General features: G+C 33.6%; 1 protein-coding gene across 1 annotated transcript; it reads right to left on the bottom strand.

The window, feature by feature from the left end:
• On the bottom strand, window positions 1–27,968 carry LOC129800764 (death-inducer obliterator 1). The gene is made up of 9 exons (XM_055845380.1): window positions 27,473–27,968; window positions 27,163–27,390; window positions 20,803–22,528; window positions 17,820–17,997; window positions 14,136–14,516; window positions 9,837–11,801; window positions 9,558–9,765; window positions 3,110–3,318; window positions 1–1,108 (listed from the first exon to the last, which is right to left on the bottom strand). The coding sequence occupies exons 1-9, from the start codon at window positions 27,594–27,596 to the stop codon at window positions 557–559; spliced, it is 5,571 nt and encodes a 1,856-aa protein (XP_055701355.1). The 5' UTR covers window positions 27,597–27,968; the 3' UTR covers window positions 1–556.
• Between the last annotated feature and the right edge of the window lie 7 nt (window positions 27,969–27,975).

Here is a 27,975-nt window from a genome sequence, read left to right as displayed (position 1 = left end):
TTTCAGTACAATCTTCATTTTCTTTTTATTTATATTCATTAAAGTTTTTTTTCTTTTAGTGAATTTTGTCTCACTTACAGGATTCACGATATTTCACTCTGTCACTGAACATCCCATTCATCTTTTTTTCCTTTTAATTTTTTTTTATAGAATTCATTTTTTCGCGATTACCAATATGATAAGACTAAGTTCTTTTGCGCTAGTTGTTTGTTTTTTTTTTAATAGAATTCATAAAATATAGTAGGTATAGCAATTGCTAAAAATTACATTGAATAAATGTTAATATTGGATACTCAATTGTTCCATTGATACCTTTCATACAACTTCTTTTCCAATTTATTTGCAATTAGAGATTTTTTTTTCACTTTACCTTATACTTCGTCCTTACTCCATAAACTACTGAATGGTTTATTTTTAGAAGCTTAAAAATGTTAAACTTTAGAGTGTTTTTTTCTTTACCTATGTATAAAAACAAAGTTGTAGTATTGTTTCATCTGAAATGGATAAAACACTTAATCTCTAAGATTTTGAGACCAAAAGAATTTTCTTTTCTTTCTTATTCTGGCTCATATTCATCCTCAAGACCCGGAGGGGGAGGTTCCGAGGACTTTTCCCTCTCCTCCCACTTGGACTTTTTACCGAGAGGCTCTTCGCTCTGCTCTGTTGCAGCCTCCTCGGATTTTGTGGCCTTAATATCCTCGAGAATTGCATCATCCGGAACCATACTAAGCAGCTCCTCCTCACTCAACTGAGCCAATTTGCTGGGCCCTGAACTATCCGGCACAGCAGCAGCAATCGGCTTATAGCCAGCTGGTTTGTAATCAACCCCCTGGAAAGTCACTGCACTACTCGACGGAGCAATGGGAGTGTACTCCTCATCATCATCATCGACTTCCATCGGAGTGACTTGATTGGTGCCCTTGGCTGCTGCAGCCGAAGGAACCACCGGACCCGGTTGCACCACCGGCCCCGTAACACTCTTAATACTCGCGAGAATCTCCGAGAGATTCGATGGTATCGAAATATTGGCGAGAGAAGGAATTGCAGCTGGAATTGCTGGAATCCCAGGCGGTGTCACAGGCCGCGATGGTGAGTAGGGCTCATCATTCTAAACAATTCCCAAAATCTCAGGAACAATTTCCCAAAATTGTTTCTGTCTACCATTTCTGACAATTTGCAACTTCAAGACTTCAAAATTCACAACTTTGCAAATATTTTGCAAAGTGCAAAGTATGTCATTTTTAACAAAATCTGATTGAAAATACAATTTCACACTTAGAATTCTCTAAAATGCCATAAAATTTAACTTTGCAATTCAGGTATCAGATTTTTGCAAAGTTTGTCATTATCACTTAAAAACAGTGTCTGAAAATCTTGAAACTCTTATTAAAAATCATAATTTGGAGACCTTTTAGAAAGCAAAAAAGTCTCACTTTGAAAATTCAACAACCTTTCATTTGGAATTAAACAAAAATGCAAAGTGCAATATTTACTACACATTTCATTTCCGAAAATTCAAACACGTTTACTACTTAAGTCGTTGACGTTTTCTTTGTTCCTCGGTTTTGGACTTACTCGAGATACTAATTATAAAATTTATCTTCGTTCTTTACTTTATTCAAAGTTTATCATTAACTTTGCAACTTAGAATATTTAATATTATGATTTTTTATTTTTAAAGCAAATAAAAATGATTTTATGAATTTTGTAATGAAGGAAACTTTACATTTAAAGACTGTATATCAATGTCATTGCTTTTCACAAATTTTAAAACCTTGCATTTCATTCGCAAAGTGTAAAGTTTTTACTTTTAATAGAATTATTCGAAAATTGCGATTATGTCTTTAGACGTATTTTATCAACTTAAAATTGCAAATTAAAAAAATCAAAAAATATCAAACTTTTCATTTTAAGCTTTAATTTTTCATTTTTCCATTGAAAAGTGCAAAGTCTCATTCTGTTATTTTAATTCATTTTTATTTAAATATACTCAGCAAAGTGAATTTCACAAAAACTTTAAATGAAATAAGTCAAACTTTACCTGTTTTAGTTAATTTCTGGACTTTGCAAATTTTTTAAACTGTTGCAAAATGAATTTATGTACTAAAGGCTTATTCACATTATGAAAAATCGCATAAGAAGGAAAGGCCTAAACTAAAATAGAGCACTCTGAATGGCTGAGGCCATTGCATTTTTGCAGAAAACTTTTCATAAAGTTATTTGTAGTTCCCAATTCAGTTCCCAACTGTTCTCAGTCGCATTTGAATCAAGTGTGCGCGAATAAATCGGTTGTCAAATCAGCTGTTCGGCGCGTGAAACAACTGTTTATGTTTTCTTCGTACAATTGATTTGACAACCAATTCATTCCAGCGCACTTGATCCAAATGCAATTGAGAACAGTTGGGAATTAAAAATTCTTATGAAACTTTTCATTATGTGGATTCAGCTTTAGTTAAAACTAAATCGTGTTAAAATCAAAAAATGCTCCTTCCTTTTTACAAATTGAATGAATAATTAAACGCTCAAAAATTTCAAATGTTCATTAAAAATTTCTTAACTTTGTAAACTGTCTCAATAATTTGTAGATTGAAATGTTTATGAGTCTCTAATGAATTTTCATTATTTGTCTTTTGGATTGCATTAATTTTGCAGACAAACTTCGATTAAAAATGCAAGAAATTAATGAAAATGTAAATAGTTCTTTGGTCAATTTTTAAATACGAAAACTTTGGAAAAAATTGCAAAGTGATTTTCGTGAAATGAAATTTTGCAAAGTTATTAAGAATAAATAAATAATTGTATACATCTTAAATTAAATTTAACAATTCTTACTAATTTTTTTTAATTTGCAAACTTTGCAAATAAATTTGCAAAGTATTTTGTTTTTTTGCAAATTGATCTTTATTTCCACTTTGGCTATAAACCCATAAAAAAATTAATTTTCAATCCAAAATGCAATTGCAAATCCTTTAAAAATAATAATAAATAATTTTGCAAATAAATAAAAACAGTTTGCACTTTGCAAACCTTGAACTTTTCCCGAGTCAAATGCAAATGGCAAAGTGTCATCAATGGTAGAATAGAAGTCAATTAAAAAATGTTTACTTACAATAGTGTCCTGTCCTTTGTTGAGAATCCCAGCAATTTCCATCTTCTTGGCTCCAATCTGCCGATTGAGTTCCTCCATCTTCCTCTGAATGTCGTCAGCATCGAGAGCTGACATCGTTGCTGGGGCAGCTGAAGTGCTTGAAGGGATGATCGGGATATCTTCGTCACTCCCACCAGGAGAGTAGGGTTCATCGTCATCGGGATTTGGTTCTGCAAAAGAACAAAGGAAAGACTCTCAATTGGTCAGATAAAAGTCATTTCCTCAAGTTCTTGACTCTCGTGACTTAATGTCTGCTTTAGGGCAATGACTAACAACATTCCACAAAAATGCCTCTGATCTCTGAGGAAAAGAGTTTCTATAAACTGTTGGACTTCTTACAAGCCACCACTTCTAATATGCGCGAGGGGTTTATCATAAAATAAATGCTGGTCCACAATTTCAAAAAAAAAAAAAAAAAAATCTTCAAAAATTGAAATTGCTATCCTGTAAAATTTCCCATTTGCTAGTCGTTTCTTATTCTGAGTATTGTGTTTCTTTGTGTAATTTGTCACGACACGATTTTTCACCTTAACGCTATAATTCATGTAAGCAACACATATGCAATTGCAATTAAAGTTTCGAAATTTTACTCCGAGACCACACTGGAGATCCACTCTGACTCATCTTAGGATAATCCCTGGGCGATTTGCTCCGACTTGTCCAAAGATGTTCTTATGAGGGAAAGCCCTATTTCATCGGTTTCTAAAATGGCCCATATAGCTCCCGGACAGAGAAGCAGAAGGGCACCCAGAGATTAATAGCCTCGACATCGAAGGCACTGAAAACGTTGCAAACCGAATAAACGTTAAATATCCCATTTTTTCAGTGTACGTCTGCTCTACACATTGGAGAAATTTATGTCCATATTTAGCATTAGGAGGGCAGTCTCAAAGTCCCTGGCCTCAAGTATAGATGGCGTTTGTATGTTTGGACCAGTCAAAGCAGGTCCGCAACAATATATTTTAGAGATCACCCAGGCAGACAATTTACCATGTGTGAAAATACCGTTCAATCATTCCTTATAACGGTTTTTCAAAGTTAAAAGTCTCAACACTAGACAGCGCGTTTATCAAGCGATTGGATTATGTTTGGGCTCATTGGCATAGGCGTACCGTGGCGGGGGAGAAGGGGGCGATCGCCCCGGACGCTGTAAATATATGGGGCGTCGTAAGGTAACCAAAAAAATTTAAGAGCCTAAAAAATTAAAACGTTATAAAATCAAGACGCTTTAAACGTAAACACTTAGAAAATTAGAGCTCCTAGGCACCAGGAAATTAGAAAGAAAAAAAACTGACGCAAAAAATTAGGGGCATTTAAAAATTATGATATTTAAATTTAGAGCGCTCAAAAAATTAGGGGCGCCAACAAATTAAATTAGACGGTGAAAGCTTAAGGCTTTAAAATATGTAGGCGCTCTAAGAATAATGAGATGTAAATACCAGTCCTTTGAAAGAACACGAGAAAACTTTTTGCACAGTGTTATACGATGAATTTTATAGTCAATTTATGATTATAGCACCCTTTATGATTATATTGGTTTCAGACCTAAGGCTTAACTTCTCTAATTTCTTATTAGTCGAAAAGTTTTGGAAAATTTTGACTTAGAAATGGACTATTAAGGAAAAGTAATCTATTTGAATCAAAGGAACAAATTAAATTGGTTGCTATTTAGGATTTTGAGATCTTCGAAAACTAGGCTAAACCTCTAGTCTGAAGACGGTCTTACGATGTGCGTAATTCCCCTTGAGAATAAGGAAAATTCTATGAACAAAAACTACAGTCCGCAAAGATCCGCGAATAATTTCGCGAAAGTCCGTGAGTTTTCCAAAGATCCGCAAAGAATTCCTCGAGTACATAATATACTTAACATAATATATACACTATCTGTAATGCCTTCCTTCTAGACCAGCATCTCTTATGGTGCCCTTATGGCTCTGGCACACATTTTAAATCAGGAAAATTTCATAAAATCGAAATTCACATCCCTTTCTTAAAAGTTTAGTATATGTCTATTCTACTATTTCGCACTCTTCTTCTTCTTCTTTTGAACATCACACCAAATTAAATTTAGCTCAGTCCAATTTGGGGTCGAAAGAGTAGGATAGACTTATGCAAATCTTTTGAGAAAGAAACGGACACGAATTTTGATTTCATTAAATTTTACCGATCTAAAAAGTGTGCCGGAGCGGAGGCATTATGAATTTTTTTTAATTGGTTTATTCAATTAGCTTTTTAGTTTATTTTTACGAAAAATAAAAAAAAAAATACAGAAAATTTTTGAAAAATCTTTTTTGCTTTAAATTGCAATAATCTCGGAAACTAATACACCGATTAAAGATTTTTTAAATTTGGTCTACACCGAAATAGCTCTACAACATAAGCTTAAAATATAAGAAATCGGTGAGGTAGATTTCGAGATATTTTGCAAAATATTCAAAAAAAAAATCGAAAATTATTGAAAATTTAGCTGTCCATTTTCGGCATCAGAAATAGTTCAAATATATGTCCTGTGAAGATATTCTGTCGATAAACGAATATTTAATACATAGATAAATGATTAGTTGTAAAAATTTCAGTAGATATTTCATATGTAAGAGGCACTCGCCAAGATATTCGCCCCGGGCGCCAAAACCTCTTGGTACGCCACTGCTCGTTGGAAAGGTCTTGGAAATTCCGATAAAACTGAACTGGTTCTAATCGATTCTAAACCAGTAATGAACCGATTCATAACGGATAACAAACTTTTATCCAGAATTTAATTATATTATTCCAAAGGTAAATATTTTGAAGAATAATATGAGTGATTTATGAATCGATTGTGAACCGATAATGAATCAATTATAAAACGATCAGTAATTTTTGTCCGAAAATCAATTCTATTACTCTTCAAATTATTTTGTAGGGTCCTTCGAGTGATTTACAAATTGATTTAAATCGACTGAGAACCGGTAAACAGTAAAGCACCTAAATTACGAGTTCGGACATTTCGCAAAGCCTGGGACGATTTGCCACCCCTTTTTAATACAAATTGTTTTTTTTTTTTTTTTTGTTACTTCTTTTTGGGGAGTGTTGCTTGGAACCTTGTAGACAGATTATCGTCTTTGTTTTCTCTAAAATCATTCTTAATCTTCTTAATACATTTTGAAATGGACAAAAATAGTCATAGCTTTGAGTAATATTTCGGCTACTTCATAGATCTCAAAGTTCCTTGCTTTTTCGGAATTCTTCCAAATACTTTTTTACATCATCTCGTTCGTCGAAGTGACATTATTTGATTTTTTTGCATTGTATAATCTCTAGAGTATGCAAAAACTAAAAATTCATGAAAATTTGAGGAACAAAAGAAGTGACCGGAATTGCAAGCTGACCGGAATTTGGGACAGATCTCCTATGAAAGAAAAACATCCATAATTTTAATACAAAATTCCTCGGAAATTCATTATATACTGAGAAAAAACGGGGGTGCTTTCCTTTTTTTCCTCAGGAATTTAACACTTTTTATGTGTAAAAATATATCAACATTTTTTAATGTTAATTTTATACCTTTTTAAGGGTAAAATTAACATGAAAAAGGGTTAATTTAACCCCTAATACACCTAAAAAGGGTAATATTTACACCGATTTCGGATCAATAATGCAGAGTAAAACAAACATTTCCGGAATGTTATTTTAACTTTTTCGGATTTCTCTCGTGTAGAAACGATAGAAAAATTCATACAACTTCCATTGGATTTCCTACGGAAATAAAACTACATGTACTTCCATTTTTTAAGTTGATAAACCTTTTGATCTTAAATGACAAATTAATGACATTTTATCTAAACAAAATGCATTTATTCACAAATATCTTATCCCCTCTCTCAGCTCTGCTAATACCAATAAATTAATTAAATTATCGAGTATTTAAATAAATTTTTTTATTTCCTGCATATTATGCTCTTAATTGATCATAAAATGTAGGTGTCGGCTGTTTTAAACATTTCTTCGTGCGTTTAATTAAATGCGTGTTGTGATTCAATTTTATTTTAACTTTTGATCGCCAATGAATTATTCATAAAACCGACCCCCATAAATCACGTGCGCCAAAAATTTACAATAGCAAAAAAAATCCAAAAATAAATATCAAAAAATTGTCCGTCAAATAGATTATATTTTAATTAAAGGCGATATATGAAAAACGAGCTAATAAAAAAAATATTAAGTGTGAGAAATAATTTAAATCATTTAAATCCTTGAATTGCAATTTTTTTTTCTTCAAAATGTTCTTCCCGTCTTCATCTACTGACCTACAAAAGGCCCCAGATTAATTGTTGTTTGGAAAAAATGCAAATGGGGTGAATCACAGTTTTCACCTGTTTTCACTTCAAAACAGTCCATCAGCAACTAATAACCAGAGTTCATTGAGCAAAATCCGCTCGGTTGCGTAAGATTGCACAGACAACAAACGGAAAATTAGGAACTGACAAATCTTCAGTTGAAATCTCTGCGGTTTTGAACTCAAAGAAATTTCATGAACTTGAGAATTACTTTCTCAAAATTGATGTTTTGTTTTTTTTCATTATTTAATATTCTTTTCAGCTTAATTGGAGGACTTTACCGACTGAATAGCATTGAATTACTTCTTGTGAAAATAAAGCATAATAGCATAATCCTCGCAAAATGAATTCGAGGGTGTTTTTAATTAGTACAAAAAAAAATAAACTTTGACTTCAATGCAAGCTAATCTTACAAAATTTCAATGGTCATTAAAACATTAATAAGATTAATGATAACAAATTGCAGAATATTTTTAATGAAAAAAATGAAGAATATTTAAGATTTTTTATATTTAGTACAAAGAATATTCGTTTACAAAAAGGAAAATTTAATTAAAACAGCCTTTATTAATTTATTTATAGTACTAAATTTAGTACGGAGGCGTTTAAGAAACTATTGCTCTGAATAAAATTTCGTTAACGTTTCTGTACTAAATTTTTAGTACAAGCCAAATAAATAAATAAATAAATGTAGGATAGTCAATAGATGGCGAAATCCGCGCGAAAAATCCAGGAGCGACGAGAGAAGAAGTTTAGTTTAAGACAAACCGCGACGCGTGCAAGATGTAATATAAAATTGGTGAGTGATTAACAAATTATATTTCCCTCCTACCAAAAAACTCTTTATAAATAATGGAAGAATTAATGAATAATTTATTTGTTTTGTACTAAATTTAGTACGGAAATATTAAAAAAAACTATTGAATAAATTTATTTAACAATTTTGTACTAAATTTAGTTCAAAACAAATGAATTATTCAAATGAAAGAAGGTATGAATGGATAATTCATTTATACTGTACTAAATTTAATACGGAAACGTTTAAGAAACTATTCCCCTAAATAAAATTTTGTTGACGATTCTGTACTAAATTTTTAGTACAAGACAAATAAGTTATTTAAATTAAGGAATTAATGGATAATTCATTTATGTTGTACTAAATTTACTACGCAACTCTATGAAATTTTTCCTACGAATAAAATTTCTTTAACGATTCTGTATTAAATTTAGTGCAAAACAAAGGAATTATTCAAATGAATGAGTGGATGAATAATTCATTTATACTATACTAAATTTAGTACGGAAATGCTTTTAAAAAAAATTCCATTGAATAAATTTCTTTACCAATTTTGTACTAAATTTAGTTCAAAACAAATGAATTATTCAAATGAATGAAGTAAAGAAAAGATAATTCTTTTGTTTTGTACTAAGTTTAGTACAGAAATGTTTCAAAAATTTTTCCTCTGCCGAAAATTTTTTTAACGATCATATGCTGAATTTAGTATAAGCCAAATCAATTATTTCAATGAATAAATGAAAATTATAATGAATGAAAAAATGAAGGGATAATTAATTTATCTTGTACTAAATTTAGTACATAACTGTTAATGAAATTTTATTTAAACGAATTTGTAAGTTATTCTGTACTAAATTAAGTATAAGAAAAATAATTGAACAAGGCTATTTTATTCATCTTTAAAACTCATGTCACATCGGAAAATTCGATGAATATATTGAATTTTTGTTATATAACCTTTTGTAAAAAATATATAATAAAAGAAGTAGTACTAAAACCAACGAAAAATTGATTGAACAAAGCTTTTTGCGCTTTTTGTTATAATTTTTTTTTATATAAAAGTTAGAATAAGAAGACAATAATAAAAATAATTTTCCAATTTTACATGAACTTTAACGATCTCAAAAAAAATCAAGTGTTTTTTTTTAATTGCCAACTTGGTATTTTTGAGTATTTCGATCAGAAAAACAATAAGACATTAGTAAATTTTACAAAGTACTTTTTAAAAATAACAAAACATTAGGTAATTTTATAAAATATAGTTTAAAGTGCCCGAAAAATTGGAAAAAAGCCCTACCTTTAGCTGGAGCAGCGGTTTTCGTGTCCGGAACTTGTGCCTTGTCCTTTGAACTCTGCTTGGGCAGAATCATCATCAGCTTCTTCCTGGACTCCTGCAATCCCTTTGGCTTGATGACAGCCGGCGGATTGGGACTCGTTGGCGGTGTGTGATTGTCCGTGGCAGGTATCTGACCCTTAGCTGCAGTCAGTGCTGCCCTCTTTGAATGCTGCAAAGGAATGGAAGGAGAAAAGGGATAACCAGGAGTTTTGAGGGAAATGGGGCAGAGATGCCACAAACCTTTGAGGAGACTTGAGTCGTTGAGACCCTCTTGATCCCACTTTTGATCATCACAATGATCCCCAGGAGCAAATCTGGACGATTGTCCTCAAAACCGACCCCCTTAATGGGCAGCAGGACCGTCGGGAGGGATTTATGGGCAGCCAATGGTGAGATGTAGAAATCCTTGATGGTGCTGGAAGAAGTCTTTACAACTCCCAGACGCTTCCGGGAATCCAAGTACGAGTACAGAGCTGAATATTTAGCCTGTTCGGATTCTGTTTCAGCTTTGAATTGCATTATCAGAATCTCTTTGTTTCCGGATTTTTTGATCTTGCTGATGTACTCCCAGACCGTTTCCGGACTAATCCGACCGACAATGTCTAGAGCCGGAGGGAGTTCTTTGCCCACCACGTCACATTCTCCACTAACACTGAATGCTGCAATTTGGAATGTGGCCACATCAACCATATTGATACTTCCTGACCAAATTGATGGTTTATCCTCGGGGAATTCTTCCTCTGTGTCAAAAGCCGTCTCTGGCGGGGTGGGAATTGTAATTGTACTGGAAGGTTCTTGATCACTTTCAACACTCATGGATTTCTTCGGAGGTTCCGGAAGTATTTCAGTCTTCTCCATTGGTTCTTCTTTGACCTCCTTGGACTCTTCTTTCTTATCCTCCTCCTCCTCCTGAGGTGCTTTCTCAATCAATTCTGATGCCTTGAGGATTTTATCAATGAGATTGAAGGTATCTTCCTTCTTTTCACTCACCAGAGGCTTCAGTTCTTTCTGTGGCGGTTTCTGTTCTGAAGATTTCTTTGAACTGGACGAAGAGACACTCTTTCTGTCCCTCTTGTCCTTCCTATCATCTCTTTTACTCTCCCTATGCCTCTCTTCCTTCTCCCTACTCCTGCTCCTTCTGTCCCTGCTCCGTTTCCGCTTGTGCTTGGACGATTTCCCACGGGAATCATGTCGATCTCGACTTCTGCTCCTCCTATCCCGATCCTTTTTCTTGCTACCGCTACTGCTGCTACTGGAGTGACTTTTGCTACTTGACACTCCATCTTTCCCCTTCTCCCCCTTCCCCTGGGACTTCTCCTTCCCCGCCACAGAACCACCTGCACCCGGTTCACTGCTACTAGTCACCGTATCATTCAGCACAGACACAACATCCTCCACGGCAATTGACGGATCCAGGGAAACCCGATCACTGATCCTACTCTCAATAACTTCCTCTCCTTTGTGCGTCTTCAACACGTAATTCTTCGCACAAGCCAATAAATCCAATTCTGACTTCTTTATCATCTCCAACTGATGCTTATTCTCATTCTCTCTCCACTGTGCCAATTCCTGACTAGCCAGTTCTTCCGGTGCCATTCGCACCAACTGACTAGCCGTTATCATCTTCCCACAGATCTTCTCCAGCAACGACATATTCTTCCTATCCTTGATATTGAACATCAATGATCGATATTTCGCCCGATACTTCGTCCCAGTGTCCTTATTGAACAACATAAACATCTCATATTCAACATCCGTGGCAAATTTTGTCACTTCCTCCCCACTCAACTTCCCCACCGCTTCCGGCGTATCTGCAATCCTACTCGTCAACTGCTCCTTCAGCGTCCTCCTAACATTCACCCTAATCGGCTCCGGTTCCCCCCTGGCTACCGGTTTATTCGACGAATCCCCTCCACTACTACTACTCCCCGGAGACTTCTTACTCTTCGTCACGGGCAGAGTGGATTGCTTCAGAGTGGACTTCTGGCCACTACTCGTTGAAGCTTGTGGCAATTTTGCCGGCTTAGCAACAGCCTTACCCTCTCCCACCTTCTGACCACTCGGGTGCATCACAACTATCTGACCCTTCTGTGTCACTTTCAGCTGTGTCTGCACCTTATCCCGCCCCTCCCTTTCTCTCTCCGCCTGCTGCTGCCTCTTGATGGCCATTTGCTTAGAAATGCTAGCCAATTGGGCCTGTTTTGCCTGCAAAGTGGAAAAGGCGTTGGGAAAGAATTCCTAAGAGAATTCCTAAGAGATGGCGCCACTGTGTGACTGATTTTCTGTACCCAGTCCCGTAGGATTTACAAAAAGGGCTACAGAGAGAAAACGGTGAAAGATAGAACAGTAGGGTCTTCGAGGAAAGGCTTCAAAAAAAGGACAGATAATCTTAACCGACTTATGTAGGTGTGATTCTTAACGTGAGCTAACTCGGAATGCATGCAAATTAAGTTAGGGGACGCCATTCAGTAATCTTGAATCAAAATTCGTGAAATGTATTTAAACCAAAATATAATGGATTTAGATGAACTGGCAGAAAATGATATATGGGTGAAATATAAACCAGAATGTTCTCTATAAAGGACAATGGGCAGAAATGTATGGAAGCCGGTCCAACCCTTCGCCAGAGATGGGACTAGGCCCATTTTGTAAGTGTTGGTGTATAACTTAAAATTTACCGAGACCAAAGTCAAAAAGAACTGGCAGTCCTTGGGAAATTAACGATATCCTTCGGAAAATTCACAAATTTGACAATTTATTACTCGAAAACGGCATAACCGATCTTAATGAAATTCGGGACAAAGTCAATGTATGACTTAAACTTTAAATAAATATTTTTATATTTTTCCTTTGACTGATCTATCTGGTAGCTCCCATGCAAACTTGCGATTAAACGAAAACTTTTTTCGTTTAATGGCAAATCACAGGTATTTTCGGAGTCCTTGGCGTATCTTCAAAATATGACCCGAAGAAACTTATGGTCCATCACGTCAATTTTTTCAGATATCTTAAAGTAAGGGTAGAACTATTTTCATCACACTTGTTCTTTTTTTTTAAATAACGGCATATCGTAAGTTGTTGACGCCAAAGAACGTTTTCTAAAAGGGAACTGATCTCAAGGAACATTTTTCCAAAAAAACACCGTATCCCTATTCGTCTATTTTTCTTGTATCCAGATTTTCCTCAAATATCCTCGAATATTCTTTAATTCCGTTAAACGTATTTTCTCGATTGCACTCTTTTGTCGTCTTCAGAGAAATATTCTCCATAAAAAAGGAGCTAGAATTGCTGAAGTTCATAGGGTTGTAAGGGTATCGTTACTAAAGAATTTAAGCAAAAAGTTCTCAGTATAATTAATTAAAACATTTTTTTTCTCTGAATTTATTACTCAGAGTATTTAAATAACGGTATCTTTAAGGACCCTGCGATCTTTAGAGATTTTAATTATTTTTTCAAGAAGAATATTACTAAAATATTTATAAGAAAGATCTGGAACATTGCAAGGAAAATTATGAGATAAAGATGTGTTTTTTCCTACGTGTGTTGTTGGTCCTACGAAGTTCATATGTTCTAGAAAGTTGTAGCAATTTGTGGGATCTTTAAATAGAACTGGAGATATGATTTTTAGAATTTCGTGAACTTTGACCCTTCATATCTCCGGTTCTATTGTAACCACAGCGAACCCACGACACTTTTTGTAAACCTCATAGTGTAGACTACAACACTCTGAAATTTGATTAACTTGCACAATGGCGGTTCTGAGAAAAATGAGTCTGAATTTTGACGAATTTTGACGCTATCGCAGAACAACCTATTGTGACTTTTTGAACTTCCATCTGAAAGTGCTCATCGAGACGAAACCAAAAACCCAAAATTTAGCTCAAAATGTTAATTACAACCGGAGATACAGGACGGTCTTGACGGTCTTGACTAAAATTAGGCAAATTCATTTATCTTATTTTTCACACTTAAATAGCCAAAGCTCGAGTTCTGATTAACCGTATTGGATCATTTAAGAAGCAAATGAAAGGTCTTCGAAAGCACAATTGCATAAAACAAGCCAGCTTTCTGAAACCAACACTAGGGGCGCAATAGTCACTTATGTCAAAAAAAAAACAAGAGTACCCTTTCAGAGATCATTTTTATCCAATGGTGATTTTTCTTCTCAATAAACAACGATTTTACAAAAATTGTACTGTTCTTCTACGATTTTTTACGCCGTAATTTAGACAATTCCGTTTTTTTTTCAATTTTTTGACACTTAAAGGGCAGTATCTCTTGTTCTACTTAACAGAAATCAATCAACCGAGGTGCAAATGAAAGGTCTTGGAATTCCCTACAACTTTCTAGAACAAGTGAAGTTTGTAAAACCAACACCAGAGGCGCCAGTGTGCCTTATGTGTTTCAATGTGGGAAAATTTCTTCTGGAAAATTTGTTTTTTTTTTTCAGGAAATGTGTGACTTAAAATTAGCTAACATGGGAAAAATATGAAGTGTTCGAAGCCAGAGTATGTGGGAAAGTTGAAGAATAAAACGTACCTTAAATGCTTGTCCAAGGGCACTTCCCGGCTGAACCACTTCGTAGTTGGGATTCTCGGAGAGCCAGTGCTTCAAATTGGTCAAAGTTGGTGCTGATTCTCCACTCAAACACTTCCCCGTGACTTTGTTGTACACAATCACCCTGTCAAACTTATTTTTGAGCACTCCCACCTTCTTAGTTCCCAACGGGGTACCACCCGGCTTGGCTGCTGGCTCCTTAGCCGTGATCTTTGTGGTGACTATGGCGTGCTTTCGAATGCAATCATCGCTGCAGTAGATTGAATTGAGTCTTGCGGGTTTTTTGCAAACGATGCAACTCAACAAACTACTTGAGGACGAACTTGGACTCTGAGCCGAAGAACTTTCACTCTCTCCCGATTTCTGCAATGATTGTTTTTGTTCCCCCAAAAATCGGCACAAGGTACAAAAGAAAAAAATGCCTCAAATTAATCTCAAGCCAGAATACAACAAAAAAAATCAACTAAGAGTGAAAATCAAGTGAGAAAACGGGGAAAACTCAATTTAACCCAATTTCGGTGTTTAAAAAGTGATGAGAAAGAAAGAGAGAAAATGAGGGGAGAACTCAACAAATACAAATCGTTTTTTTTTTTGTATCAAAGTGGCACATCCAAAAAGAGAAAAACTGAAAGGAATTGAAAATTCCATTTTGCATTTTTTCAGCATTTTTTTTTTTCAAAGAAATCTTTATTTGGGAAAATTTTCTCTTCATCTCTCTCATAAATTTTCTCTCTCTCTCTCTCTCTCTTGATAAATTTTATAGATTAAATATTTTTAGTCCATATTTTTTTTAAATATACAAATAGGTTAGTTAAAATTAATATCACAATTGAGACATTTAAACATGCTTGATTGAACAATTTTTTCATCCATGATTTATGACTTTTCTTTTTATCTTTTCTTAAATACAGTTATTTTTTTCTAAATATCTTGTTTTTAATTATTTATAATTTTAATTTTTTTGTTAGTATTTTTTAGTAAATTTTTCATTTGGGAAATATTCCACTGGGATATTTTTTTTATGTCAAAAATGAAATTTGGAACAATAATTTAAATAAAAAAAAAGACGGAATATTCCCCAAAATGACATACTACTATTAATTTACAATATGTTTTTTTTAAGCCCAATATGATTATGCTTTAAAACCGTGAGAAACAAATAAGGCAGCAATTAAGTTAATCATCAAGATATGCATTGAAAACTCCATTTTTTTTAGATAAAATTCCAATAGTTTGAGATAGTGACTTGAGGTCTTCGATGACCCCTCCATTAAATCGACTTTGGTAATTTGTATTTCACGTTTCATGTCTTGTGTTTCATTCCTCATGTATCATGTATCATGTTTCGAGTTTCGTGAGTCCCATTTCGTCAGTTAAATCAGCATTTGTCGTAGCTTCTCAAAATTAAGAAAGTAGTTACTGATAGGCTGTAAATTAACTCGGAAAAATATCTAGAAAATGATTTCAAAGCTAAGATATAGAGATGTCGTCTTTGCTTTGTGTCTGTATTCAGTTCCTGATTCAACCGACGATATAAAGCTACAAGAAACACCAGAATGATTTTATCGTAAAGGCAGAATCACATTGACAGTAAAATGTTTGCCGTAGCCTAGTCGTATTTCGTTAATTTACGCATTTTCATTGCAATTCTTATGCAAATTTTCCATTACCGTTTTACCTTATCTCATACTCGGTGGCACTAGGTGAAAATAATATAAGAAAATTGAAGAAATAAAACGAAAATTCGATAAACGGTGAGCAAAAAAAAACTGTACGAATAATTTATCTTACAGTTTTTTTTTGCTCATCGTTTATCATATTTTCGTTTTATTTCTTCAATTTTCTTATATCATTTTCACCTAGTGCCACCGAGTATGAGATAAGGTAATACAGTAATGGAAAATTTGCGTAAGAATTGCAATGAAAATGCGTAAATTAATGAAATACGGCGAGCATTTTACTGTAAATGTGATTCTGCCCTATCTTTCATCGTTTTCTTTTACACAGTAAATTTTAAATAGCCAGAATATCTTGCATATGTTGCATAAAATAACAAATAAGCAAAATTATTTAACTTAAAAGTCGTTTTGATAATTTGAGGTTATATTAAATTTAACCTCAAAAACATAATTTTAGAGGCATTTGTTTAATTCATTTAATTTTTAACATTTTAGAAACTACTTTTTATAAGCAAGCAAAATCGAATTGATTCATTTATGGCAAATCCATAATTATAAAAGATAAATGCAGAACTATTGACACTCAAAACATACTTTCTAGGTTATGTCGCTTCGAGAAAGTACGGAAATTTGTAACAGAACGTTTTGTTAGATAAATTTTCAGTGAAAAATATTTACAGATGGTGGGAAAATGTTCATAATCAGATAAAAAATTGACTTGAAATGTGTGAGATGATGTTACATTTAAGATAACTTAACCTCACATTTTATGAATGGGTAAAATTCTAAAATTCCTTGTCCACGAATTTATTTACAGAAAATTTAAGTATTTTGTATCACAAAGCATTTGTAATGTTCAAAAGTACTAACATTAATTCTTCATAATAAAATAAAAGTCATCGCGACTAACGATCTATAACCTCTAAAAATCTTTTGAGGTTATTCTTTTAAAGGTTATGAATGAGTACAAATTCAGATTTTAAGAACCACTATAATTGTATAACATTGCTAAAGTTTTGCCTTTAAGAAACTGTTGAAGATATTTTAGGTTATGTTTAGCATAACCTCACAAATCAAGATAACCCATTAATTGAATCAGGAAATTAGTCCCTATAATATGTTTTATCTATTATCTATTGTAAATCCTAGCAGTTTGAACGATGCATTTAAAAAATGAAAGCAATAAAAGTTTCATAACCCTTTGTAATAAATCCGTAAAAAGGAGTAAAACTAATTTTCTAACCATGAAAAATTCAAACTAACCTCAAATTTTTTTATATCTGAATAGAATTTTTGAATGCACTCATATTTATTTTTTAAAAAAAGCATTAAAAATCATGCTTTTTAAAATCCACTGAATTTGTTTGAGGTTAGGACGAACATAACCTCACAATTTCAAGCTAACCTCTTAGCTTGATAAAGAGAATGCGGCCAATTCCTTACAATTTGGTAAATATAAAAAAAAGTATTTAAAATAAATCAAAATATCAGCCTTACATTTAATTTTCTCACGATCGAATCAGCATAATCATGTTGCATTGCTAAAATTGATTTTTTTATACACAATCTTACTAAATTCACTCTCATATCTTTCTTTCTCTCTCACTTGATTTTTTTTGGGATTCGTTTCAGAAATTATTCAGTGAAGATCACCCTCAATTTTCTCATAAACATTTTTACTCTCACGAAAAATTAACACTGAAAAAAATCATCCGGAAATTTGAGTATCATTGGAATTTGCATAAACTAAACTCTGATCTAAAAATAAAATCTTCCGAATTTTTCACTGGATTTTGCACTGACCCAGTTTTCTCCCAATTAACTCTGCTTTTTTTTCGACAGAAAGAAAAACCTTCAATTTGAGTTTGGGAAAATCAAGAGATTTTGGCCAAAGACTGAGAGATAAGATACTGAGGAAGGGGATTTTGTGGTCACTGAATCAACTTCTGAGGCGAGAGAGTGTATTAGATGGAAATCAAAGACAAACCTTGGCTGATCCGCCCTTCTTGAGGCAATTGGGACAGCGCCACTCAATGCCCTGCTCCTCCATCTGCTGTCCCATCGCCTTGGTGATATTCACGCATTTGCCGTGGAACCAGTCTTCGCACGAGTCGCAGCAGATCATGAAGCGATTGTTGTGGGGCTGCTTGCAAATGCACCAAAGTCTGCCGGGAAGATAATTAAGTCTGTTATGATCTACCCAAGTTGAAGACATTATTATTTAGGGGCTAATTTGTGATACTAAAACCTGAAATCCGAGATGTACTAATTTTTAGTACACGAAGTAAATCATAATTTGTTCAAGTTCAACTGTTTTGAATAAACATCGATACATTTTTCTTTAAAAAAAACTATTTAAAAAAAATTTCATGGTTTTAGTACATCTTTAGTACAAGTAACATCCAAAATTTTATTCTAAATATTTAACAATACTGACTTAATGTCGTTCGTTTGGAAAATCAGTCCTTAAATATGCTTTCTCCACAGCGTTTGATCATAAAACTGTCAGAAAAATAAATTTAGTACTCTGTGCTAATCTTGAATATTTTAACCATATTGAATAAACATAGAGAAAAACTCATTAAAAAAAATGAAATTATTATAGTTACTTTTAGTACTTGTCAGTACAGCCTTAGTACAAATGTGATCCAATTTCTGTACTAAAAATTTGATCTGTAAAGATCTTCCTTCGTAGAAAAATTAATTCTGAAATACTTGCTTTAGAAAAAAATAACATAACTTTATTGAAATTAATTTTAAGTTTTCAGAATTGATTTATAAAAAGTTCTAATTCAAAAATGCCACATTCGGAATGCAGGGAAAACTAGTCAAATTTTGCTTCTTGTAAAACAATACCCTGAAATCTGAGCTGTGTATTAAATATAGCACAAGAACACTCTCTATTACTTTCCCAAATAATAAATTCTTAATGTTACTCTAAATGTGACCCAATCGAAAAAATAATAATTTTTTTCAGTTAATATGAAAAATTGTTAAAAGGTTAATTTAGTACAAAATCGATCCTTTTCAGACTGAGCTCTTTTTAAGAAATTTCAGTCATGAATTTAGTTTTTTGACTTTCCATTCCTTGCGAACCAATTGTGTGTACTAAATGTGTACGAAACAAGAGTTTTCGATTATTTTTTATACAAAAATATTAATTTTGATTTTTAAATTATTTTAAAAATCCGTAAACCAATCTGTACTAAATTTAGTACAAAAGATAGTTTATCAAGATTTATTTATCTTTAAGCAATTTTATCTTTCTCTTGGCTTTATATTCCATGTGTATTTTTCAATTTTGCAAAACAAAATATCCTGTGTACTAATTTAAAAAAAAACATCAAATTTAAGACCAAATTTTCAAGGTATTTACTATAATGCAAAATTGAAACTTTGCTTTTATATTATGTAAAGCGAATGTTTTAAATATTTTCTTTATTAATTTTTCATTCAAAACTAAATTCGAGGTGTACTAAATTTTGAAAAATGTATACCTATTTTTTTACCTAATTTATGTTTAGAAATAGAATCTTATTTATTGTCATTCAATTTCATGTTTGATCCTAATGTTCAAGAGATAAAAACTCAAGCTTTGTAGTGTACTAAAATTAGTACAGAGATTGAAGTAAATTTATTTTTATTCAATAAAATTGACAGAATTTAATATTTTTAATTAAAGCTTTTAAAATCTGTTTTATCTAAACCTGATTTGAGAAACAAAAAATCGCTTATGCACTAAATTTAGTACACAAATGGATTAATGTGAATTAATTTCTATAAAACTTATTTGATATATTATTTTTTAAATTCCATATTAAAAGTTTCTCTTTCATCTAATCCTGATCTTTGAGTTACAAAACGAAAAAAATAAGGAAAATCGGTTATGCACTAAATTTAGTACACAAACAGATTGAATTGGATCATGTTCTATACGATAAAAAAGACAAAACTTTTCTTTAAAATTCATTACTGAAATTTAAAACGAATTGATGTTGCTTAATTTCTATTAAATCAAATTGAGAGAAGAATATGTTAACGGGAAAGTACTCTCCCTTCGAAGGTTTGTGCCTTCGTATAATGTGAATTTCATTTCCTTTCCCTAAGAGACTTTCACATGATTATCACATAATTATCAATAATTGATAATCAGCTAACTAATATTTAATAGAAAATATGTAAGTCTTTTAGGAAAAATGAAAGAAAATTCACATTATTCGAAAGCGTGAACGCTCGAAGGGAGAGTACTTTTCCCTACTAAATTTAGTACACAAATGGATCGATCTGGATTAATCTCTATAAAACCAAATTGATAGGATATTATTTTCTAAATTGAATATTCAAATGTTCTCTTTAATTTTTGAAACGCAAAACAAAATTAAACAAAATACTTGTGTACTAAATTTAGTACACAATCAGCTTGAACTGAATTACTCTCCATAACCAAATTGACAGAATGTTATTTTTTCTATTGAATCGACTATGTACTAAATACAAAAATTTATACAAATTCGCCTATGTACTAAATTTAGTACACAAACGGATTAATTTGGAATACTTTCTTTTTTAATCCAAAAATTTGCAATTTTTTTTACAAATGACCCTTACCTTTGAAACAATTAGCCGAATCTTCAGACTTTTTCTTGACAAAACTTTATTAAACTTCTTTATTTTTTTTAAAAAACAACGAAGATGAGTTAATGGAAATTTAAAAAGAAATATATATATAAATTTAAAGAAATATTTTTTAAACAAGAAATTGTAACATTTATTAGAAAAAGAGCATTTATAAAGAACAACAACAAGTAAAAAACAATAAAATCTTGACTTGGAATCTTCTGTCAAAAAACACTCAATCAAGTTTGACACTTCTTCTTCTTCTTCTTCTTCCCCATTAAATCTCTAAATGTCAAAGGAATGAGAGGTAAATGTCCTGAAAAATTGGGATAGAGAGAAAAGGTGGAACTAACCTGTCAGGATCATCCTCGGAGTTCCAACTGGCATCGGAATCCATGTTCTCCTCGGATTCTGCCACAGAGGGCGTTGCACTCGTCCTTCGACTTCCTGCCTTGGCGTCTTTCTCCATTTTTGACACGATTTTCTTCATTGACGGCAGGGAATCGGGATCCTTGGACTTTTGCTGAGGAGTCGATGTTGGAGAAGAAGCTACTGAAGTGTTGGGAGTCGAAGCTGAACTCTGGGCTCTTCTCTTGGCCCCTCGCGTTGTTGGAGCTTCAATTGGTGGCAGAGTGATGACTCTGCCATCACTCCGGACAATTGTAATTGGCTCCTTTCGATTCATGGACATTATCGAGGCTGCAGCCTCCTTGGCCATTTGCTTCTGCTTGGCCAACTTCACAAATGGACTCTCCTTCTCTTCTGTCTTTGGTGTGCTGGAACTGACCGGCGGATTGGTGGAAATTGTGGTGACCGTTGACGTGGACAGAGTTGTCTGAACACCCAAAACCTGCTTATCAATCACCTCCTGCAAATTCTTATTTTCCACCAATTCCGCCACATGTTGCAGTAGTTCATCCGGAAGGCCATCTTCGGATGTCAGACCCTCCAAGAGATCCAGATCCGTCTGCCCAGAAGTCGGGACAGATGGCGCTGATGTCGTTGGAACTTGATTTGAATTGAGTCCAATGACATCATTCAAGAGAACCGGATCAATTGAACTCTCCGGATTCTCCAGCATCTTCACAATACTCGGAATGTCCTCAGCCATTCTCTGGCCAGACATTGTCTGTGACGTCTCCAGTTCCTGCTTCACAATCGAATCTATCAGCTCCAGCTGATCCGTTTCCAGGGCACTCTCCTTCTTCTGCCCAAAAGTCTTTGTATACACCAAAGGTGGAGGTTCTGTTTTACTCCCACTTCCTGTTCCTGCTCCTCCTGCTCCTGCTCCTGCTTCGCTCCCTACCTTCTTTATAATGTCCGGCGTGGAGAAAAGTGAGGTCATGTCCGAGAACAGAGCCTCAACATGAGCCGGAGGCTTTTTATCCTTCTTCACCGGCTGCAATTGCTGCTGCCCAGACCTTGCAGCAGCAACTTCCGGAACTGCCTTAACTTCCTCCTTAACTACCGTCTGCTGAATCACCTGAACTTCCTCCTTCTTCTTCACCACCTTCAACGGTGATGCCTTATTGCTTACCTTACCTTTAGGCTTCTTCTTCTTCTCCTTCACTTCCTCCTCTTCACCACTCTCACCGCCTCCTCCGCCTCCTCCTCCTGCCTCAACTGAGAAACTCTGTCTCTTCCTACCAACCCGATTTCGCGTACTCTGAACCCCTTTGGCAACACCCCCACGAACTTTTCTACCACTCACCCGTCTGGACACTCGATCATTCACCTGATAGTCCAAATCACTGTCCCGATCGTTCTCACTTTCACTCACACTAAATTCACTTTCACTTTCAGTACTTTCAGTCTCAGCCTCGGACTTGTCCGCTTCCGGAGACTCCTCCTTGGCCTTGCTGTCGTCCTTCTGTTTGATCTCTGGCACCTTCTTGGGCGGCTGCTGCTGCTCCTTCTGCGGTGCCGCTGCTGCTGCTGCTGTTGGGGTCTGGGAACGTGATGCAGGATGACGCTGACTCGGGGAAGTCAGGGGAGTGTAGCAATGATCATTGTGGATACTCTTAACGCGTTCTTCATTGTCAATGTCAAGAAGTAAATGCGAAGTCATCCCAGCATATTCTGCATAAGAAAAAGCCAGTAAGGAAACTTTGCTAAACCGTTTGAGAAATTTCAGTTGGATTTGAATTTAAATTTTGACAGATAAAAACTGTCAAGAACCTAAAGAAATTCGTAAATTGCATTTTGGGGTCTCGGTAGCTCAATGGGCAAAGTGTTGGCTTTGTGACGCAGAGGTCCTCGTTTCGATCCTTGATCGAAGCGCGTCCGGTGAATAATTGGAATAATTTGCGTTGAGCTACAAACTCAACGCAAAAATATCAAGAAGGAAGTATGATAAAAAGATAAGAGAGCAAAAAAGGATTTGTGAGGATGCTAAAATCGATTTTTATATTTATTTAATTTAAATATTTTAAGGAAATTAATCTAAAAAATAGAAAACTAATATCGCTGGCACACCTTTTCAATTGAGTGAAATCAATCCATTGAAATTTTACTTCACTTGAGTGAGAGAAATCCGAAAAAGTTAAAATAACATTCTAGAAATGTTAATTTTACCCTGCATTATTGATCCGAAATCGATGTAAATATTAAGCTTTTTAGGTGTATTATGGATTAAAGTTACCCTTTTTCATGTTAATTTTACCCTTAAAAAGGTGTAAAATTAACATTAAAAAATCTTAATATATTTTTACACCTAAAAAGTGTTAAAGTTACGAGGAAAATGAGTTAATCGCAACCTGTTTTTTTGTCTCAGTGTTCTTACTCTTTCAAACTAAATTCAGATATATTTTCTCTCTTTCTGTCAAATAAAAATTGAAATTTCAATTTCAATTTTCATTTGACAGAAATGAACAGCTATATCTTATTTTAGTTTGAAAGAGTAAGAGGTAAAATTTCAATCGACTGAATTTTACTCAATTGAAAAGGTGTGCCAGCGCCATAAAAAAAAATAAAGTAGAGTAATTGTAGTCAGTAAAGAAAATCGATAACTAAAAAAATTGAGAATTTTATGAAATCAAAATTCACAACCCTTTTTTTTGCACTGAAAATTAGATTTAGCTAAACTGAATTTGTTGTGATGTTCAAAAGAAGACGAACAAGAGTGCCAAACAGCGGTACAGGCCCATATAAAATGTTTGACAGACGAAAAAATGTGAATTTCGATTAAATTAAATTTTCTTTGTGCTGAAAACATAACAAAAAACATATATCAGCAAGAAAAAAACAAATATTTTTCAAATTCAATCAAAATACCGATAAAAGACAGTTAATAAATCGATTCCACTTAATAAAATATCGTCGGTTGCGTCTACCTCTGTCGTATCTGCATTTCTTTTGTGTCAGCATTTAACGCAAGAGGGTACGTCTGTATTGTAGCTTGCACCAAATGCAGATACAAAACAAATGCAGATACGACAGAGGTAGACGCAACCGACGATATATTTCTTATTCAATAATAAGATAAATTTTGGTCAGTAAAAGTCGATTTCGATCAATCTTGGCCTATAAAAAATGATTTTCGCTTAAAAATATATTTCATTCAACAATGTAGCATCGATTTCAGTAAGTAAAAAAATCTACATTAATCTATAGTAAAATAAATTTTTATCAGTAAAAATTCAATTTCGGTCAGGAAAAATATAAATTTTATCCAATAAGTGAATCAATTTTGATAATTAAAAAATCGATTTGAAATACCAATATTTCAATTTCAATTTTAATTTTATTGCAATTTTAATTTTTGGTCAGTAAAAAAAAACAATTTAGGTCAGTAAAAAATACAATTTGGTCTATAAAACATAGTTACTAATGGCTCCAGCACACCTTTTTGATCAAGATAATTTCATGAAATCAAAATTCACTATCCCTTTCATACTCAAACTTTTCGCATAAGTTTCTCTTACATTTTCGCTCTCAAAATTAAGTCGAACTAAATTGAATTTGGTGTGATGCTTAAAAGAAGAAGAAGAGTGCGAAAGAATGGGATGGACTTATACAAAAAGTTTGGGAATGAAAGGGACGTGAATTTCGGTTTCTTGGAATTTTCTTGGTCTAAGAGGTGTGCCGGAGCCATAAGTAACTAAATTGTATTCTAATGCCTCCGGCATACCTTTTAGATCAAGAAAGTTCATAAAATCGAAATTCGAATCCTTGTCATACTCACACGCTTTGCATATGTCTATCTAATTCTGTCGCACTTTTCTTCTTCTCTTAAACATCACTCCAAATTCAATTTAGCTTAATCGAATTTGGTATGCGAAAGAATGAGATAGTCATATGCAAAACATGTGAGAAAGAAAGGGTTTCGAATTTCGAGTACATGAAATTTTCCTGATCTAAAAGGTGTGCCGGAGCCATAAAAATCGATTTTACAAAGTCAAAAATATGTATTTTGGTCTATCAAAGACAAACGATTTTAGGCCAAGTTTTTTTTTCTGATGAAAGAGCGTAAAAAATAATATTTTGTCAAAGAAAAATATTTTTATTAAAAAGAAAGGAATGTGAATTTTGACTTCATGGAAATTTCCTGATCTAAAAGGTCTGCAGTAATAAAACAAAAATTCGATCGGTCAAAAATCGATTTTAGTCAATAAAAAAAAGCTTTTAAGGAAAATAAAAAAAATTAATTCAACTAATAAAAAGGGTCCAACAAGTAAATAAATTTTGTTAATAAAAAAACAGTCATTTTAATTAACAAAATTACAATTTAAGGTTTTGGTTGGTGAAAAATCAATTTAGGTTAATATAACAAAATAGGTTTTTGTGTGCAAGAAAAACATTTTTAAATTTTATTAAGTAAATTAATGAAATAAGTATTAAATTAAGTATTAAGTTATTAAATTTTGATTTCAGTCCGTAAGAAAATTCATTTTGGCCAAGAAAATCAATTTTGTTCATGAAAATTTTAAATTTAGACAGATAAAAAAAATTATTTCAGTAAAATAAATTCTAGTCATTGAAAATCGACTTAGGTCAGGAAAAGATGATACATGATTGGTATAAAAACAAAAGTTAATCAGTTTATTAATTGATTGATTGAGTTAGTTGATTATTTATAGATGCGGCAAACCTTTTAAATCAGGACAATGTCATGAAATAAAAGTTCGCATCCCTTTCGTTCTCACATCCTTTGCATATGACTATCTCATTCTTTCGGACTCCAAATCCGATTGAGCTAAATTGAATTTGTTGTGATGCTTAAAAGAAGAAGAAGAAGAGTGAGAAAGAATGAGATAGACATATGCAAAACAAGTGAGAAAGGGATTCGAATTTCGACTTCATGAAATTTTTCCTGATCTAAAAGGTGTGTCGGAACTATTAAAATATAATTTTAATGGCGCTGGCACACCTTTTCAATTTAATAAAGTTCAATCGATTGAAATTTTACCTCTTACTCTTTCAAACTGAAATAAGATATGTTTGTCTCTTTTCCTTCAAATGGAAATTGAAATTTCAATTTTTATTTTAAATTTCATTTGGCAGAAAGAGACAACTATATCTGATTTCAGTTTAAAAGAGTAAGAGATAAAATTTCAATCGATTGAATTTCACTCAATTGAAAATGTGTGCCAGCGCTATAAGTAAATAAAAGAAACCTTGTATTTTGTAAGATGTAAAATTGAAATTTTATGGCGCTGGCACAATTTTTCAATTTACTGAAATTCAATCGATTGAAATTTTAACCTCTTACTCTTTCAAACTGAAATAAGATATGTTTGTCTCTTTCTGTCAAATGAAAATTGGAATTTCACTTTCATTTTCAATTTCAATATTAAATTTCATTTGACAGAAAGAGACAGCTGTATCTGATTTCAGTTTGAAAGAGTAAAAGGTAACATTTCAATTGATTGAATTTCACTAAATTGAAAAAGTGTGCCAGTGCCATTACATCTTAATTCTTCTAACCAAAATCAAATAATTTTCCTTTTCAATTTCCATTTGACAGAAAGAGAGAGATGTATCTGATTTCAGAGTGAGGTAAAATTTCAAACGACTTTGAATTTTCGTTAATTAAAAAGGTGTGCTAGCACCATTAAAAGTCAAATTGGATCAGTTTGAATTTTTAAAAATCAGCCATTGTCAATTTTTTCTCCTGATAATTTTTCAATTTCGAAAGTCAAAAAAGGCTCTGCAGAACGCATTTCTCAATCGATTGAAACAAATTTGGGTTCGTTGGAAAGGTCTTTAAATTCCTAACAAGGCTGAACCGATCATAAACTGCTAAGAACCGATAAATATTTCATAAACATCAATAAACAGTAAATGTATGTATATCTTTCTTATTTATTCTCAAAATTAATTTAATAATCAAAAACCCTTTTCTCTGCAAAATTTTTAAATAGATTTTGTGGAAAACCAATAACTGCCTTGTGAATTTTAATAAAATTTGCTCTTAATTGAAGCTAATTGGAAAATTCCGGGAAAAATCTATCAATGGTGCTTTTAAATATTCTCATTAAAACATTAAAGGACTTTTATTGTAGAATCCCCTGACCCAAATTTCAGTTGACTTTCAATGGAAATTTCCCCAGAAACTTCCTAATTTTCCATGCAATGACTTTGCATAAAATGACGAGGAAAAGCAATAAATCTTTCAAAAGGGAAAGAGATTCCGCTAAGGGAGAGTCTTCAAGGGGGCAAGGAGGGGCTGATGCTGAGATTTTGGGAGGAAAATTTAAAAAGGGGTGACTTACGGAGGATTTCAGCTGCGAGCTTCTTGGCTTCATCCGGAGGATAGTAATCTTCGACTGTGACTCTGACATGGGGTGCTTCTTCATCTACATCCTGCCTGGTGGACTCAATGTCCATGTCATCATTGTCCAGGGGCTTTTCCTGCTGCTCCTTCTCGATTTCCTCCTTGAGACTCGGCGTCGGTGATGTGACTCGAACGACGCTCACGGAAGTGTTGCCGGATTCATTTTCTGCAGGAAGAACAAAGCCAGTGGCATTCATTTGGAGCTGATACAAGGGACAGAGGGGGCACTCTGTGGGAGGCTCAATTACTCAGATAACTGCGAAGAGCTGTTGGATCGACGGACACAACGCTTCCATCCTTATTCATAACAATTACCAGGCTGCTGTCATTCTTATTCTGTGCCGTAAAGTCCGTAAAAACTGAATTCGACATTGTCCACTGTTTCCGGCCAATTTGTCGTCATTTTACACACCCAAACAGCGCATTAAAAATCTCTGGGGCGATTCACTTCTGAGCGCTTTTTTGTCTTTTTCCGGAAAACGACGCGCGCGCGGACCGAGAAAATGTCACAAGCCAACTTTTCACCACTTTTTCACCCACTTTCACTATCACTTTGCCAAATTTTCCACTTGAAACACATGCACCAGTACCCTGGGCAACTTTTTCGCGTATTTTTTCAGCAAAATCTCCTAAATTGCAAACAGAAAATGGATTTTTTCTCAAAGCATATTCAAGCGCTAGGCAGCCATGATGCCATTTTTTCTGTCCCAAAAATGTTTCCTCTTTCGTTAAAAATTATTCCACAAACTGA

This window comes from Phlebotomus papatasi, chromosome 2 (genome assembly GCF_024763615.1).
Source record: "Phlebotomus papatasi isolate M1 chromosome 2, Ppap_2.1, whole genome shotgun sequence".
Lineage (NCBI taxonomy): Eukaryota > Metazoa > Arthropoda > Insecta > Diptera > Psychodidae > Phlebotomus > Phlebotomus papatasi.
This window is presented reverse-complemented; position numbering and strand designations above follow the sequence as displayed.